This window comes from Lepisma saccharinum, chromosome 8 (assembly GCF_977018435.1).
Source record: "Lepisma saccharinum chromosome 8, izLepSacc3.1, whole genome shotgun sequence".
Lineage (NCBI taxonomy): Eukaryota > Metazoa > Arthropoda > Insecta > Zygentoma > Lepismatidae > Lepisma > Lepisma saccharinum.
The window spans coordinates 89,135,100-89,153,062 of NC_139236.1; the positions used below are offsets into that span (position 1 = coordinate 89,135,100).

At 36.6% G+C, this 17,963-nt stretch overlaps 2 protein-coding genes across 2 annotated transcripts; both read right to left on the bottom strand.

Annotated features, from left to right (window-relative positions):
* Positions 1 to 5,173: 5,173 nt before the first annotated feature.
* On the bottom strand, positions 5,174 to 9,038 carry LOC145991635 (leucine-rich repeats and immunoglobulin-like domains protein 1). Its single transcript, XM_083127696.1, has 2 exons — positions 9,008 to 9,038; positions 5,174 to 6,257 (listed from the first exon to the last, which is right to left on the bottom strand). Exon 2 carries the CDS (start codon positions 6,221 to 6,223, stop codon positions 5,213 to 5,215), a length of 1,011 nt encoding a protein of 336 aa, XP_082983822.1. The 5' UTR covers positions 6,224 to 6,257; positions 9,008 to 9,038; the 3' UTR covers positions 5,174 to 5,212.
* A 5,199-nt stretch (positions 9,039 to 14,237) lies between these two features.
* On the bottom strand, positions 14,238 to 17,188 carry LOC145991633 (uncharacterized). The gene is made up of 2 exons (XM_083127695.1): positions 17,079 to 17,188; positions 14,238 to 15,492 (listed from the first exon to the last, which is right to left on the bottom strand). The coding sequence occupies exon 2, from the start codon at positions 15,436 to 15,438 to the stop codon at positions 14,293 to 14,295; it is 1,146 nt and encodes a 381-aa protein (XP_082983821.1). The 5' UTR covers positions 15,439 to 15,492; positions 17,079 to 17,188; the 3' UTR covers positions 14,238 to 14,292.
* Between the last annotated feature and the right edge of the window lie 775 nt (positions 17,189 to 17,963).

The window sequence follows — 17,963 nt, forward strand, 5'->3', positions numbered from 1 at the left end:
ATTGTTCGCTCCGGGAATCATGCGTGCATTCTGCGCAAACTTTTCTCCGTACACGTGCAAAATTGCAACTTTAATTAATAGAAATCCCATTCGTTGTATACATACGTATAAATGCTCTCAGGCAAGTTTTTCACAGTTTAGATTTTATATTTATCGAGGAAGGAAAATAAAGCTGCGTGGAAAATAAAACAGAATTCTCTTAATCAGTTTACTTTGTTAGTGTTCTTTTCAGAACAATCTACCTGACAGCTGGGAGATTATTGCAAGATAAGATATCTTGAAATCGATTAGGTAAATTTGAGTCGGAAATTATATATTACAATTAACAATTTTTCGTAGATTAGTATGTACCGTAACATTTGTGTCTTGTGTTTGTAGATGTATTTCGAGTCTGCATATGTGAAATAGCATAATTAAATATTTTAAATATGTATACATTTTAACTGAATTAAATTAGAACCTTTCGATACTCTGGAATCACACAGACTCTTCATATTAATACATTTGTATGTGAGTGGTGAGAGGCGGTAATACGTAAGGTTGAAATAGAGAAAGCATATGCTTGTACCCTTGAATTTTTGGAAAGTTTGCCTTGAAAACCGGGAATTATACTTGGATTTTATCATGGTCCTAGAGTGGCCACCCTAGAAGATTAACTTTTCAAGGAAGGGCATCCCCGATTGCACGTCGTTGCCTTGTAATCAAGGAATCCCGGGTTCAATTCCCGCTGGAGGCACATGGCACAGTGGTTCGGATCCCACTTTAAACTATAGGTCCAGTCTCGATTAGCCTTACTGTGCATAAAGTGGACTTAAAACAACAATTCAACTTTGCAATGAGTCAGAAGCACGATATCACCCTACATGTTTAGGAACTAATGTATGGTCCGACTATCGGCTCATGGCGCTGTCATATACTACTACTGCTGTCAATTCCGGACAATTTATTCTCTCGTACAGGATTCTCTTACAAATGTGGCACATTTTCTTTTCCCAAGTATTATTAATAATTGTGGCTTTTCTCGATGCAAGTCCATTGTCTTGTTCGCATTATATAGAGTTTGGTAATTCAATGCTTTCAGAAGATACATACCACAAGATTATTCTTACCTCTTTGTTGTAGTGTGCTCTTCTTCAACTTTGATGCTATAAGTGGACAACGAGATCTGTGTTGAAAAATCGTTATTTGACGTAAGTAGATAAAAACTTCAAATAAACTTTCAGGGAGTGGCAAGTCAATAACTAACAGATAAGGAAATGCGTATTTGCTGAACATCTTACGTGAGAGAAGGGTAGGACATTTGAGACGTTCCTATTTGGGTCCTGGGAGTTCTGACAAAAAGGAAAAAAAAATCCACCACCAGAACAGAGGCGAGTTGTCGATGTAAATAATTGGAAAATTGACTGAAAGCAGGATGTAGATATTTTCGCAGTGGAATGATTCCATTAAATATTGGACTTACCATTTCACATACAACCAAGGGTTGGAAATCCTAGGAACTACAAAACTTGGGAATTAGTATAGGCGTAAGCGCTTGCTCAGCAACATTTTGAAACTATTACAATGTAATCAATTATCAAAAGGAGAATTCTTAATGCCTCATTTTGTAAGAAAAAAATAAAATACTTAGTTTTTATTAACATTTAAGAAGTGTCGAGTATGTAGATAAAGAACATACCTCAGTGATTGTGCCGACCTCTGTGTCAGAGTAGATACCTTATCGCTCTACGAAACCGGGGTCGCGGGTTCGAACCCAAGTCAAGACATGGGCGTTCTTTGTAAATGTGCCATCATCAAATTCATCATATCATCTCACATTCTCCTCTTGGAGATTAGCGAAAAGAGATTAAAGTGAAGTAAAATAAACCAAAATAATCAATCAATCATTGTACTCACGTTAGGGTTCCCAATCTTTTTTTTTTTTTTTTTGTCAAAACAAGATAAACTTTGATGCCACATCATGACTCCTATGAATGTTACCTCAAAACAATTTTATTAAATCAAACAAACAAACTGCTACAAAATTACCGCAGATATTTAAAGCTATAACTAACTCCCTTACACTATCCGTTCTTGATGTATGGATGTAATATTTTTCTTTTCTCAACTTACCTATCCGCACAAGAAACAACAAAGTCCAGTATATCCGTGCCGCAAACCCGTTAAGAACGTACTTTTACATCGCAATACAGAGTCCACGATTACTTGTTCAACAATAATTTTCATATTTGCATAGTGTGCTCTTCTTCAACTTTGATGCTATAAGTGGACAACGAGAACTCAGTGTTGAAAAATCGTTATGCTAGTTGGATAAGCAACACAAACTAATTTTGGAAGTTTCCACTCTGTTCATCATCTTGATCCATCACCGGGCAAGCATTTTATCAAGAGAAAAGCTATTTTCTTCATAATGGAAATCTTCAAACTCTTCCCAATTGTTACAAGAGTAACATTTAAGAGTGCGCCTGCGTCAGTCGTGTCCATCGACGCAAAGTGTGCTAATTGGGAGAGTCCATGGCAAAATAGGGGTGACTGGTACAAGTGGAACGCAGACAGGGAAGCAGGTTCCCTGAAAATACTCTGCTGCTGAAACAATATTGAATTTTCGCCTAATGAGTGATACAAGTTGGAAAAGCAATCGCAAACCGTACAAAAACAGCGAATATATTTAGTTTTCTCTTTGTTAACTTCCAAACCTATCTCTTTAGCAGTTTTGAAAAATATTTTAGCATTATTCTTAATTGTATTCACATCATCCCCCAATAAGTCTACATCATCTGCATATGCTAACAACTGAGTCACACCATTTAATTTTAGTCCTTCTTTAGTTTCTTTTACCTTCCTAACAGCATATTCTAAGGCAAAATTAAAGAGCAATGGAGATAATGCATCTCCTTGTTTTAACCCATCATGAATTGTAAATTTGTCAGGCACATTAATACCCAAACGAATTTTACTTTCTGTTTCACTGGTGCATACTTTTATCATACTAACAAGCTTCTTAGGTATTCCAAACTCTACTAATATATTATATAATTTATCTCTTTTGACCGAATCATATGCTTTTTTGAAATCAATGAATAGCTGATGGACATTTTGATTATATTCCCACTTTTTTTCAACTGTCTGTCACATGAGCAATAATATTCCGTAATCAAACACAACCTCTTGGCCTTCTACGTATCCTTATTACAACTTTTGAAGAGAAGGCAGGGTAGGGTGGTTGGTTACTAACCTGGAATTTCTTGAATTCAGGGAATTATGCGTGAATTGTTCGCTCCGGGAATCATGCGTGCATTCTGCGTGAATTCTTCTCCGTAGACGTGAAAAATTGCAAGTTTAATTAATAAAAATCCCATTCGTTGTATACATAGGTATAAATGCTCTGAGGCAAGTTTTCCTCAGTTTAGATTTTATATTTATCGAGGAAGGAAAATAAACTGCGTGGAAAATAAAACAGAATTCTCTTAATCAGTTTACTTTGTTAGTGTTCTTTTCAGAACAATCTACCTGACAGCCGGGAGATTATTGCAAGATAAGATATCTTGAAATCGATTAGGTAAATTTGAGTCTGAAATTATATATTACAATTAACAATTTTTCGTAGAGTAGGTTGTACCGTAACATTTGTGTCTTGTGTTTGTAGATGTATTTCGAGTCTGCATATGTGAAATAGCATAATTAAATATTTTAAATATATATACCTTTTAACTGAATTGAATTAGAATCTTTCGATACTCTGGAATCACACAGACTCTTCATACTAATACATTTGTATGCGAGTGGTGAGAGGCGGTAATACGTAAGGTTGAAATAGAGAAAACATCTGCTTGTAGCCTTGAATTTTTGGAAAGTTCGCCTTGAAAACCGGGAATTATACTTGAATTTTATCATGGTCCTAGAGTGGCCACCCTAGAAGATTTACTTTTCAGGGAAGCAGGTTCCCTGAAAATACTCTGCTGCTGAAACAATATTGAATTTTCGCCTAATGAGTGATACAAGTTTGAAAAGCAATCGCAAACCGTACAAAAACAGCGAATAAACAAAAGAAACCGAACGCATGGGAACGAAACTCTGATCTGAAACCTCCACCATTGTTTCCTGTGTGCTGCTTCTTCCTTCTCCCCTTTCGGGTGTGAATTCGTCTCCTTCACCTAGTCTCGTCTTCTGCTGTCGGACAATAATATCTGCTCCAGTAGCATTTCACTCTACAACACAAAAAGGGGGCGGGGCACTTTCAAATCAAGATCGTATATACATACTTCTCAGAAATCTACTTGCTGCAAAAGTAGGATCATACCTGACAATCATACTTTTAAAAACGTCGAGAGATGAGAGACAACAGTGACGCCATCTTATTCGGACGTATGGGGCTCGAGCCCACCAAATAATTTGCCTGTAATTATATTTTAGTAAACAAAATGTTTCACCATTATACATTTAGAGAATTCTCACAATTTAATTTCTGAGTGTTATCAAAATATTTCATAATGATTTGTTACGTCTTGTCCTTTATTATTTACACAGGAAAGCAAGGGAGGATAAGGGACTTTAACCATGATGAGGATCGTTAGGCACTAAAAACACTAAAATTAGGCGGCAAAAAGTACCGGGAAATATTAAATAGGCATTGAAACTGACTAAAACTGAAGATTTTTCATACCAGTTATCTTCAAGGTAGGCATATATGAAAAGGAGAAAAGAGCCACTTTAAAACTCGTGTGTTTCTCTCAGATATGGACTGAGAGGATTTTAAAGTAAAATCATATATTTCCTGGCCAAGGAACAAAAAAAAAAAAAATGGCATTTTAGGTCAAATATTCAACCTGCTTATGACATATATACTTGCATTATATTATGAAAAATCTAAGAGTTCAGCCCTTCCATTGTTTCTCATAAGTTGGTGCTCCTGGAAGACTAGTAGGCAAATTATTATGCAGCATTTATCGACATACATGGTAAAGAAGCCTCTTCTCAGAAAAAGTCTGGGTGATGGATGGGTGCGTATTTCAATTCAGCGTGATAAGTTATTAGAAACGCCGACCCAAAAATCGTCCCAACCTGTGTTATTGCTTAATGTAATAAGAACAGCAAATTTAGTGACTATCATGTAGCTGTGAAAATAATTGTCGATCACTGAAATCATCTGTTATTTTTACTTCCTACTGACGTGCAGATACCAAACAGAAACATTTTACGCAATTTGTCGACTCTAAATCTCCTGAAGACTCATATGCATCATAATGACGTTGTTCATGACCTGCTGTTCATTCTTTAGATGGCGAAATGTCATAAATAATACAATCACAATAAAAGTCAAGATGACACCGAAGACAGAAAACAATATAGGCACGTATATAGGGGCAACTGCTGTGATGGTTGAACGAACGGTCGTTGTGTTGTTTCTTCGTGACACTGTTGACATTTGAGACTTCCTTCCTGATTCTTCGCAGGAGTCTTTAAGATATTGAAGAAGCAAGATAATCTCATATTGAGTTTCGTAGAATTGCGAAATCGAACCTAAATGTCTTTGTAACACACAGGCATTAGTAGATATATTCATGTTCCAAGTCCACTTCATAAAACTGTATATGGAACAATCACACAAGAAAGTATTCCCTTGAACAGTCAGCACTTTCAATTTGCCTAACTGATGAACTGCATCAAGATCACCGATTTTCAATTTGTTACCGTCCAAATTTAAAATTATCAAATTATTCACCTTAGAAAAAGTTCCCTTTGACAAAGTTTCAATGCCACATGACCACAAATTCAGTTTCTGCAAAGAGGGTGAGTTCAGAAAAGGTTCATTGTCTGGTATTTGCAGCTCACTGTTCAGCGACAAATCAAGAGATCTCAGAAGTGTGTTTCCAGCGAATGTGTCAATATGAATCCAAGTAATACGATTATTACTAAGAGATAGATGAGTCAAGTTTCCAAGCCTCGAGAACGCAGTGCGTGAGATTGCCTGTATGTTGTTGTATTCCAGCCACACAACCTGTAGATTGTGGAGGCCGACGAAGTCATTGTAAGATAAGTTGGTGATTTTATTGTAAGCACATGATAGAGAGTTGTAATCACCTCGAAGTCCGTATGGAATACTGTATAGGCTTTTTCCACCACAATCTACTGAGTCTTCGTAACATTCACACACTGAACAACTACCTTCAGCTAGTTGAATGAATGTTGCCGTTGTTAAGATGAAACACAAAATGGTGTCCATTCCTTCTTGATGATTGTGTGCAAGTTTTTTATGCCTGCAAGTAAAATAAGACTTTATTTCGAAATAATCTCTGTTAATCTTTCTTCGCAATAAATATGTCAATAAGTACAGAAACTAATAATAGGGAAACTAACTTATCTTCAAGAAATAAACAATAGTGTCTGAGGAGGGACATTGACATTCCATGACAAAGTGCCGCAGGCGCAACCACGAACTTTTTTCTGAGGGGGACAGGTACCGGGATAAACGTACCAATAATAATAATAATAATAATAATTATTATTATTATTATTTGAATAAATTTTAGTAATAATAATGTTAATAATGTTATTATTGTAACATTATTATTATTATTATTGATTTGATTTATTTTACTTCGCTTCTTGTGCCACTTTTGGCTAATTTACGAAGATGGGAATGAGTGATGAAATGATGAAATTGATGAATGGACACTCACAAATATCCATGCCCAAGTCGAAATTCGAACCCGGGACAAACATTATTATTATTATTAGTAGTAGTATCAAAAACGTTATTAGCCTCGTAAATTATGCAAAGAAGGGGGTAGAGGTTGTTGCTAAAGCATTTGTGTTCGAACAAAATATTTGAATTATTTCTTCAACACGTATAATTTCACATTAATAATAGAAAAGAAACACACAAACTATTTTTGAAAGACAGAAAATGCTTGATAAATGCATTCCAAATATTTTTTTTTTACATTAACATGTATAACTTTCATCGATATATGTTTCACACATATGCAACATGGAGCGACGTGGACACTAAATTGTGTAAGCATTCAAAGTATCTTTAATACATATTATGTACAACATATATTATTTAAATACATTACACAACCAATTCATCCATCTCATAATAAACCAACAGCAAAAATTACATAAATTGTGTCTCAAATGTGCACGCTCCCTTTCCTCCAAATAATTGTTCATGCATTTAAAACAAAATCAATTAAGACAAGTCTTATTTCTCTGTCTGGAAATTTACAATGCATTACAGAGAATAACGATACAATGCGAGCGAAGAGAGCAAGACATTTTTTGGACCCATTTATCTTGCAGATTGAAATCAATATTAATTTAATAGGGTACAAATAATTTTACGGGACGCCAATGCATTCTCTCTTTAACAACTTTTGTGCCTCCCCGATGGTGTAGTGGTAACATGGCACAGTGGTTCGGATCCCACTTTAAACTGTATGTCCAGTCCCGATTAGCCTCTCTGTACGTAAAGTGGACTTAAAACCGCAAATCAATCAATCAATCAATTTTATAACTTATTTTCATTTAGATCGTTCGGCGCTCAGGGCCGACTCCCACCGTCCCCTAGCTACAGTTCTGAACTTGATAAGATTAAGAAAACGAGGCATTGCGAGCGAAGCGAGCAAGAAAATTTTGCGAAAAGCATTTTACTTGTATAAAATTTGAAGTTGTGGGCGGTAATTTCCCCCTGCAGGTACACCTGGCCGTCAATGTTTGCCCCCCCCCCTAGAACTCATTTCCATCCAAGGTTGGGGGGGGGCAATCCCCCCTGTGGTTGCGCCACTGCCGCTGAAGCTCTATTTTTAAAAATAAATGCAATGCTGAAATTTTATCTTGTGAGTCAACAATCATTAGGATAGAAATTCAAGTATTATGCATAATTCAGTTAATTGTAGAAGGTATTTTACATATTTTTTGTTTACTAGCTGATTACCCGGCGTTGCCCGGGTATTTATTTATCCCAATCTTCTATTAGACAGGAAAATAATGAATTCTAACTATAGTGTAAAATGAACTTGGAGTTGAATGGCATTGGGAGTGTCACTATTTATCTTAGCGACCCCGAAAACTATGGATTCCACACTAATATCGGTCGTTTTCGATTACTTTTACAGGTCACTCCCTTCTCACCCCACCCCTAGTTGTGCCAGGGGTGTCTTACCCTCACCGTATTTCTTTCCAGATTGTAAGTGATATGTGTACCAAGTTTGGTTGAAATTGCTCCAGGCGTTCGAGAGTTATGCTGGAACACACACACACACACACTCATCCATTTTTATATATATAGAATTTAATTATTTGATTTACTTTTGTATTGTGTCCCACCCGTGTCACCAAACAACAAATAATTTATCCTGTAACTGTTACATTTTCCTTCAAATACAATAAAATATCCAAAGGTCAATTACGCCCTCCCTATGTCTTAATTTATTTCTCATAATTTGAAAATTCACAGAAATTATAATAAGGTTTTTATTAAGTAAAGAGGAAGCGTTTTATCTTCCCACACGTCGCAAAAAATATTCACCTGTAGCTATAAATCTATAAATCTGGGAAAGTGTTCTAAGGGTAGTTAGTTTAATAAACAGTGCTTAGTGTAATAATTTATTGCACAGAAAATTCTAAGAAAAATGTTGCTTAACTGTTCAAATAATAGTTACTTTTGGAGATAGGGAGGAACTAGCGCTCTGCTTGGAATGCTATGTATTTATATATAAATAAATATAATTTTGTGGCAATCAAAGGAGTATGAATAACGTTAAGTTGGATTAGCACATGGTGTACTGAGGGTTGGCCACCCCTTGCTTAAATGACACCCTAAATTTGCTGAGGTTTTAGTTTCCTTACGAAAATGAAGTCAAACAGAGAGACATTGCCGAGAAATTTCCACTTGAGATCACCTACTCTGGGAATCATAATTTTAATTTTCTCTAACACTCAGAATCCCCACTGTTCACACCACATTAGCTCCGAAATAAAGAACAGACTAAATTGTTCTTACCTCTAAGTTATGTGCTTCTTCACACCCCAAGTAGTAGATCAGCAAAGAAAACAAAATATCGAAGATTTTTTTTATAGGCGACTCAAGTGAGATACGGTATCAGATCATCCTTCATAAAACGATAAGCCAATAAATATCACATAAATATATTTTTGTTTTCGCAACCTCTTATTTGTCCTTGGTAAGGGAATGGTGGGGTAGGCGAGAATTTGTACTGGGAGGAATATTAAACCAGAAGGAAATGATTTCTGATATCAGGGGTGAAATCTGAGTGTACATATTTTTTTTTTTCCGAGGAAATGTTTAGGTCATGTTTACGTTATCATAAGAATGAACGTTCACAGAAGAGAGAAAGAAGATGCGATAGAGAATGAGAAAACAAATAATCCAGATAGAGAGCGAGCGGGTGGGGAGTAAACGGAAGATACATAAAAAAGCTAGGGACAGGCATACCAATAAAGAGCGAGAGAGAGTTGAAGAAAAATGAAAAACCCAGGTACAAACACAGAGGAGGAATTAAAGAAAATGGAAGAGAAGTAAAGAAGCGAGCGAAAAAGAATGAAATGAAGAAAAATATAAAGGAGCCAGAGGGAGAGAGAGAAAAGGGAGAGGTAACGAAATAAATGAGAGAGAAAGTAACGGAGGTGCAAGATAAACAGAGTGAGCATGAGAAACGACACACACAGAATGAAGAGAGAGAGAGAGAGAAAGATACAAGGATAAAGAGATGAACGAGACAAAGCGGGAGAGAAAATTAAAAAAAATATAAGCAAGACGGGTTGCTTCATGAAATAATCAATCCTAGTGACGAATCAACAGTGTGTTGCAGCACATTAGAAATATATAGCGGCCACACTTGCTATACGTAGTATAATACAGCATGAAAACATGGCGGACACTTCCCTTGCTCATATCCATTCCATCTTAACATAAAAATTCTTGTTTCGCAGCAGGAAAAGAAGGTTTGCTTTAAGTTCACTTTAGCTTAATTTTTGTTCCAAGGTAGATTATAATTAGAATGTACCTCACAAAAATTTCCCTACCTGCAAAAATTCTCAAGGCTTGTATGTATCTGCAAATTAAACATGCCAAACCTTTCAAAAAAGAATAGATGTAACATGTATACATTTATTTGCTTCCACTAACATAATTAAACAGTCTATGTTTTGCTACATTCAATGTACGTACATTTAAGAAAACAGAAACAAAATTATAGTTTTTCGCCATTGCCCATGTTGCTACTTCCTTCATAACAAAACAATAAAGCATACAACGTACAGTGGGATCCATGAGTATTACCTTGCAAATTGTACATGACCATGTTCGTGCACTTTATTTGACCCAACAAGAGCTTCAAGAATTAAAAGAAAACTCAAAACAAGCTGTTGACAACTTCTGCACTAGCATACATAAAAATCCATCGCTTAAAAACAGATAGGATGGAATAGAAAAATTAATGAAAATAGTCATTGACAATTTGCACGGTAATACTCATGGATCCCACTGTACCTGTAGTAGTTAGAAATGTAAAATACGTCGAAGTGTCGAACCAAAGCTTCAAGACACTAGAAAATTAAAAACATCTGAACGAAGAACAGGCAACGTGAGGGAAGAGATGGTGCAGGTAGCTGGTGAACAGAAAATAATTCTTCAGATTTCATCTTCAATATATTTTGAAGCTGCCTAGATCATCTTCTTCCCTTGCCTTGCTTGTTCTTAAAATCAAGTTTTAATCTTTTAGCCAGTAAGAAAATCCTTAGTGCTTCAGGTCTAATCATAAACTATTTTACGGTTTTAACCATGTTAGCTTGTATTTATAAACATATAACTTGTGCATGTGAAAAACCTAAATAATCACAACAGTGATATACGTTAAGTATGAAAAACTCAATATGCTCACCATTGCAGATATTTATTTTATTATAAAACATAAACGTAACGTTTCAACCTGCTAGCAGTTTCAGATAATATCTATTAATGTTAATACCATAAAGCTGCAAGAAGTATGTAAGATAATACAGTCAGAAAATTCCCATTGCATTTAGATAATTTGTTAGTCAATCGAAACTAATGCTTCAGGTTATCGTGTCGGATGTAGAAAATGTTAAGGACACCTTATCAGTCATCATTTATTGACCTTCCATGGTAAAAATGTTTTAGAAAATACACGAGCCAGAACTACCGGGTAAAGTTAAAGTCCTGATTCGAACGCCACTTGACTTTTAAGGAAAGTCCGAAATATAAGATTCCCTCTGACAACCATGTGACAAGTCCACTTGAGCCCAGTAACCACCCCCCCCCCCTCAAATCTTTCCCACCAATAGCGTCTGTTGTAGGAATGTACAGTACTTGTCAAGTCCACGTGGAGTAAATGAGATGTTGCCAATGCAATTTCTTTAGAGATTTCATAACGTCAGGTTGAGGTTATCATTGCTAGGTTGTGTTATTTTGTTGTGCTACTTTTCTTTTTTTATATACAATGTGGAGACCTTGGGAGTTTAACGTCATCGCAGTTCGTGTTCGATGTCTAAACATTGCAGGTAAAAGTTACAACAGCGCTTCTCAGGAAAAACAGGTGCTGGCTCGAAACCAGATACGCGTCCTGTCGGCTTCCTAACGAGCTATGCCGAAGATACCCAACTGGGGTTCGAATCAGGACTTCAACTATACCACTATGTGTCGCCCCTGTCAACACATGTTTTTTCGAGCACAGAACTATTCAATCTGTATTGTATTAATCTATGTTGGAATCTTTTCTTTAAAAAAGTGTTATTGTTAATGTTACAATGGGTAACGAATTGTTTAACTTAAATCAGGAAAAAATGTTGAAACTATAGAAATACTAAACAACTATGTAGTAACCTTGGTAAATTGTAAACAATGTTATGATATAAAAGAGCTAGATTTTTGTAAGTCTACGGGACATTCTCCTGGTTGCCGAAAGGTTGATGGTTCAGGGGACGTTGGGGAATATCTTGCTTCAATCTTCGGATTGGCTGGTGTACTTGTACTCCACTTTGGCAGATATTCTACAAACCCAACTCTGAATAAGGTGTTCTCTTGCATCATCAAAAGACCAGGGTTATAAACTTCGGTATAACTAATAGGTTTAGGCCTACAAGTTATACCGGGTGAATTGTCTGTTTGGAAAAAGTGTTTGTATAACATCAGAAGTTTAAATAAATCTTCGAGTAAAAGATCTTAATGATCTTTTATTTTAAACCTACGTAGGTGATAATTAAAAATAAATCGTACACCACAGACCTCGCAAGGGCTTGGTCCTACTAACCCTTAGAAGCCTTTGAGAAGTCCGATAAAAGGGTTGTAACTGACTAACATAAAGCCCTAAAGGCAGAAGGTGCGTGTCAACTAGCGTACGCTGGATGTTTTTTATGGTGGGGTCTGGAATTGTAAAGATGGGTATCACATACCTGCTCTCTAGGTAGAGGGGGATAAACTGCAAAATATTTTGGAATTACGGTCATATTAAGTGGAGTCTGCATAATCCACTATTTTTTAGCAGCTGGGGCGACAGGATTGATCATCTAGTGGTGCTGAGGGGGTGCGGAATAAAATTTAGGGGGTGCGATGTTGAAAACAAAGAAAATATGTGCATCAAATGCCAACCATGACATCAAATACCAAACTTTTAGGAAAATATGCCAACGAAACTAAAGACTTGCTTAATTTTTTCTTGCTTTGTCCAAAACAACCACATGTTTTGCAATTTGAAACGAACAAAGCTTGTTAGGGCAGGCTAATGGTACTATGTCTTGCAAACTTGCAAAATACGAACCAATGCTCAACAACAATAATGACGAAAGCTGAAAGGAAGACAATAACTGTTGATCATTGTAGGGACTGCCCCAGTACAGGAAAGTAAATGCGGCTTCTTTTTCAAATTAGGATCAATTGCAGTCAATTGTATACAACAATAACAGCGGTTTCCTTTCAATATCAAACGTTCTACACTCAATATGACGACATGGATTTAATAAGTCATAGAGTAATGTGACAATGAAAGAATTAATTGTTTCTTCAGTTGAGACTTGGCTTCTGAAAAGGGTTGTGCAAGCACCCCTTCGCACACCCTGGCTCCACCCCTGATCTGTAGCCCTATCAGCTATTCCTGCGTACGCCATTGCCGGGTTGGAATCCCTGCATGAGTGTTTGGGAGGGTCTCTTCATCAACTTCAACGTAGCATCACTCATCCTCATCGTCGCAATTAGCCACGAGTAGCAGAAAAATCAAAACGAAAATAGATGACAATCATCTTATAATTATTTTCCAGCTACTTATATATCCATGTTTGCGACTCTTCCTACTGACAGAATGCGAACGTGAGAAAAATACAAAATTGTTATCACTAGTTCGTGGGCTTGACGCTGAAAATCGTGTTGATCTTTTGAAGTTTGATTACGGCAAACTAGTGCGGTGGTTATCTGATTTAAACGAAGAGACTTGATATGGATTGATTGATTGATTATTACAACATTGAAGTAAATTTCAGTCGAGGACACAACCGACATCTGAGTCATAACTGTCGCCATCTTGAAAAGTGTACATCATATTGCATATTTTCCGATTTGATATATCTCGGGAACGGTGGCATCTATCACCGCGAGGATTTCTAAATACAAAACAATAGCCTTTCAATAGTTAAGCTCATCTTTAATTTAAATAAAGCCTTCCAACAAGCGTTTCTAAACCTTACAATGGTATATAACGTGGAACAAATTTTTGATTCGAGAATTATTAACACTGAATTCGCAGTTATTCTTATGAAATGTTATAAAAATGAGTTTTTTTCCTGAAAATAACTATTTCTTATTGTAAAAATCGTTCATCGATTTATTATGAAAGAGTGTTTTTTTACTGTGAAAATCTCGAGTTGATAGATGCCACCGTCCTCGAGATAAATTAAAGAAAAAACTATGCAATATGACGGGTTCTTTTCAAAATGGCAGCCACCATCATGCAAGTGGCAATTGGTTTCATGACTGTCCTTAAATCTTAAAATTATTTATCCTGCCAAGTCTTTTGCTTTTGTTACAAAGTACAACATTTTTTTTCAGTTAGCAACCGGACTAAACATACATCCCTTTGAACAAAAGCGTTGTTAGAAAAAAATGTTCAATATTGTTTATGAGCCATACATTATAATATTTATTCTACAGTACAGTGCAAATTTCATAAGTAGCAAATTATATTACATTAGAGAGAGGAATATTTCTTTCATATATGTGAAATATTTTGGATATATGTGTTATGTGAAAGCTGTATATTATTGAGCATAGTTACGGCCTTTGTCTCCATTGCCAGACTGAGCAAACTGTGGATTGTTGCTGTTGATGTCATCAGAAAATTCACGAACTTCCCTCTCCTCTGCGGCAAGGAGTTCCTGTGGATGTTTCAGGGACAGACCATTGACGTCATTTCTCTGCTGTCTTGATGCAAGCTGATAGCGGATGCATGGTATCACTTGGACAACCTTGTCCGAGTTCTTGCTGAAGAAGTAGAACATCGTGAACAGCACCGCAAGAAGTATCGATCCTGAAAGCACACCAACGAAAAAGCCCCACCCGAAGCTATTCGATGATGTGGTTGGTTGTGAGAAAGAAGTTTTGTTGGTGTTCAAGGATACTGCTTCCACACAAGGGTTCTTAAGGGTTTGGGACCACGATGAACCATTCACGCTAGCTGGTGCTTCACAATGGACGCGTTCACCATCCATATGGAGTGTCTCTGTGTACCATACGTGAAGATCTGTTTGGTTACAATCGCACACCCACGCGTTCTTGGACAGATGGATGGATTTTAGATGGTCGAGGACTTCAACGGTATCCATACTTAATGTCTGCAAGGAGTTGCTGGAAAGATCCAAGGTTTTAAGGTTAGGCACTTTGTGGAAGAAATCTTTTGGGATTTTCTTTAGATGACAGTTCGCAAGGGTGAAATACTCCAAGGAGGAGATGTCTAGAAAGACCTCGTCGATACTCAATGGGTTGTTTTTCAAAGCAAGTCTCTGGAGTTTTTGATTGTACTGGAATGTCCTTGCAGGAAGCCTAGATATTCGATTTCCTCCGAGGTCTAACTCAAGAAGGTTGCTCAAACCTTGAAAGCCTTCGCTCTCAACATTGGTTATTCGATTGTAGGACAGTGAGAGTTGCTGCACTCGATTGTGTTGCACAAAACTGTTGTTTCTGATGCTGGGAATGATCATATCGTGAAAGGAGAGTGTGACATATTCCGGTCGCAGTTCACTTAGAATAACACGTATTTCACCTTGAGCACATTTAGCACTTTCCTTGACACAGTGGCAGGTGTTAGGACACAGAGCTGTTTCGTTGTCCTGTGACGTAGCTTGATGCACTCCGACCACGAGGAGCACCAGTGGGAGGACGATCAGTGGATGTTTGCACCAAGGCATGTTGGTCCAGTTATCTATTCTTCATTCCATTAGGGCATAACGTGAAATAGATACCTGCAAGGAGATTAAGAAGAAAGTTATAAGTGTTTCGTTTCTGAACACAAGAAGCAACTTCCGTACTTTTATATTGAATGGAATAAGTGCTAATAACATTAATCTATATATATATATATATATATACACACACACATGCAAATTCGGTGACCAATCGCGTTAAGCGGTGGACTTTCGATTTCGCCACAACGGGTCCCAGGTTCAAATCCTGATGTGGGCGTTAGTGTTTCTTGTAGGTGTCAATTTTATCTGATCATCACTCACCCATGTCGCGATTAGCCAGAAGTGGCACAAAAATGCAAATATTAGAATTTTATGGTTCTTGATTACCTTTGTTATGCATTTCAACATCATTCATCGTCATCATCATCGTAGTTAATCTAAAGAGGTAGAAGAAAAGCGACGTAAAATAACCATGCATGAACTTATCATGATGTTCTAAAATTGAAGCATGGGCGTAACCTTGGGCTTAATTCAGCAAAGGGGGGGGGGGGACGAAGAATCGAAAAGTTTTCCATCTCACAAGAATAGCGTTCATGATTATGTCCTAATTAACTGTTCCATTTGCGAAATCACAAACATTATTTGTTATTACTTTTCTCTCCTCGGGTCCTTGAAAATTATGGAGGGGAAGTGCCCTCTTGTCCAGCCAAGTTACGCCTATGAAAGAAAGAATAAGAGCAATCTGAATTTGCAACAAACAAGTGCAAAATAGAGCTTTCATTGTTTAGCATTTTCTTTGTGTTTTGTCAGTTCCAACTGTTTTGAAGCCAACAAGACTAGCACGATATCTATTTATTTAGAAACTCTACAGTAGTCACTTACTCATGAATAGACTTTCTATATCTCTAAGATTGATTACCAGCCATAAAGTTGGTTACGTATATAAGGAACTTTCTCATGTGGCGTAGGTCGAAAACCCTTTAAACATTTTCACAGAACATCTACTTAGGTATTCAGGAATGTCGCTTTTCAATTATGACATCCCAAGAATAATTCAACATAAGTTAATTTGTAACTTCGTAAATAAGGTTAAATAATTGTTAATACATTTTAATCCCAATATCCTTAAGAAAGTCAGTGGTATTATCTATTGAATACACATAAAACGACCGCTCTGGAGTACTTTTTCAAATTTAAAGTAGGCTATTCAATGCTAAATTAACGCAAGTTAATTTGTTAATATTGTAACTCCATAATTATTCAGATAGTCAAGAGCCTACAAGTAATGACGTCATGTATACGTGTTCGTTGAACAACTCGGACGAGCCCCCACTTGCATAGTCTTCATCATGGATGTATAGCATAGATTACTAAAAGAAAACCTTGCGCTGGGCGGCCATGTTAAGGTCACACTCACTCTGCTGGAGAAAATGATTTCAAACTCAGTATTGATTGCTAAGATCACATCAGTTTTCGAACTGGTTTGTGAAATATATGCTCGTGAAGCAAATTCGATTCCACATTGCACTTGATAAGAACTTCACGTACTCACTCCTAAACACATTTGCTAACGTAACACCTAAGGTAGATTCTGGAACATTTGTTGTAGGTAAAAAGACAAAGAAATAACTAGTAATACTCACAATTCTTAGTGCTTCTAGCAGTACCATGTTTCAATTACTTGCGAGGAAAATCTGTCGGACGAGATGAAGACGTCACATTATTGAGCGAATAACGCAGTTCTCTATCTCTGCTATCTGGATTGTTAGGCACTTATCTGAAGCCATATTGATTTTAAGTCATCTTATCAGGAGTCGCAATGTATCAGCAAGAACGGTATCTCTATAACCGGACATGTGACTTCTGATTATTGTGTTTTGCAATAATCCATTTTCAGGAATTGTAATTTATCTATTCTTCATTAATACGTCAATTAACTTGGGTTAATGTCAACTCCTTTTAAATATTTTATTTGCAAAGTCTGTACAAATGAAACAAGAGGTTTCCACATGAACTGGGTTTTATGGTGTAGCGATTAACAAATCACGTTCTCAAGCACAGACCTAGGTTCGAATCTCTTGCAGGTTTTGCTTCATTTAGTTCATTATTCGTTTCAAGAACGGGTAGAATATCACATAAATAACTTTGTACAGTGTATATATACAGTATGCATTTAGCCTCTTGCATTATTTGACGCTCAAAGGTATTATTTAGTAAGAACAAGTAATGGAATTCCGAACTTTCTGTGATTGTTCAGGTTTTTTTTTATTATTTGCAAGTCCACTTTATGCACAGAAGGTTAATCGGGACTGGTACTACAGTTTAAAGTGGGATCCAAACTACCTACTATTTGCGGTTTGATTACAAGGCGACGACGTTATCGCATTCGTTGGGCAAATTTCAGTGTATATCATATTGGCAAATTTTGTAATAGAAAAAGGTTCAATGAAATGACGAATTAACTAAATCAGCCTAACCTACTGAGGATTATTTTGCGTTTACTCACACAACTGTCCCCAGGAGGGTAA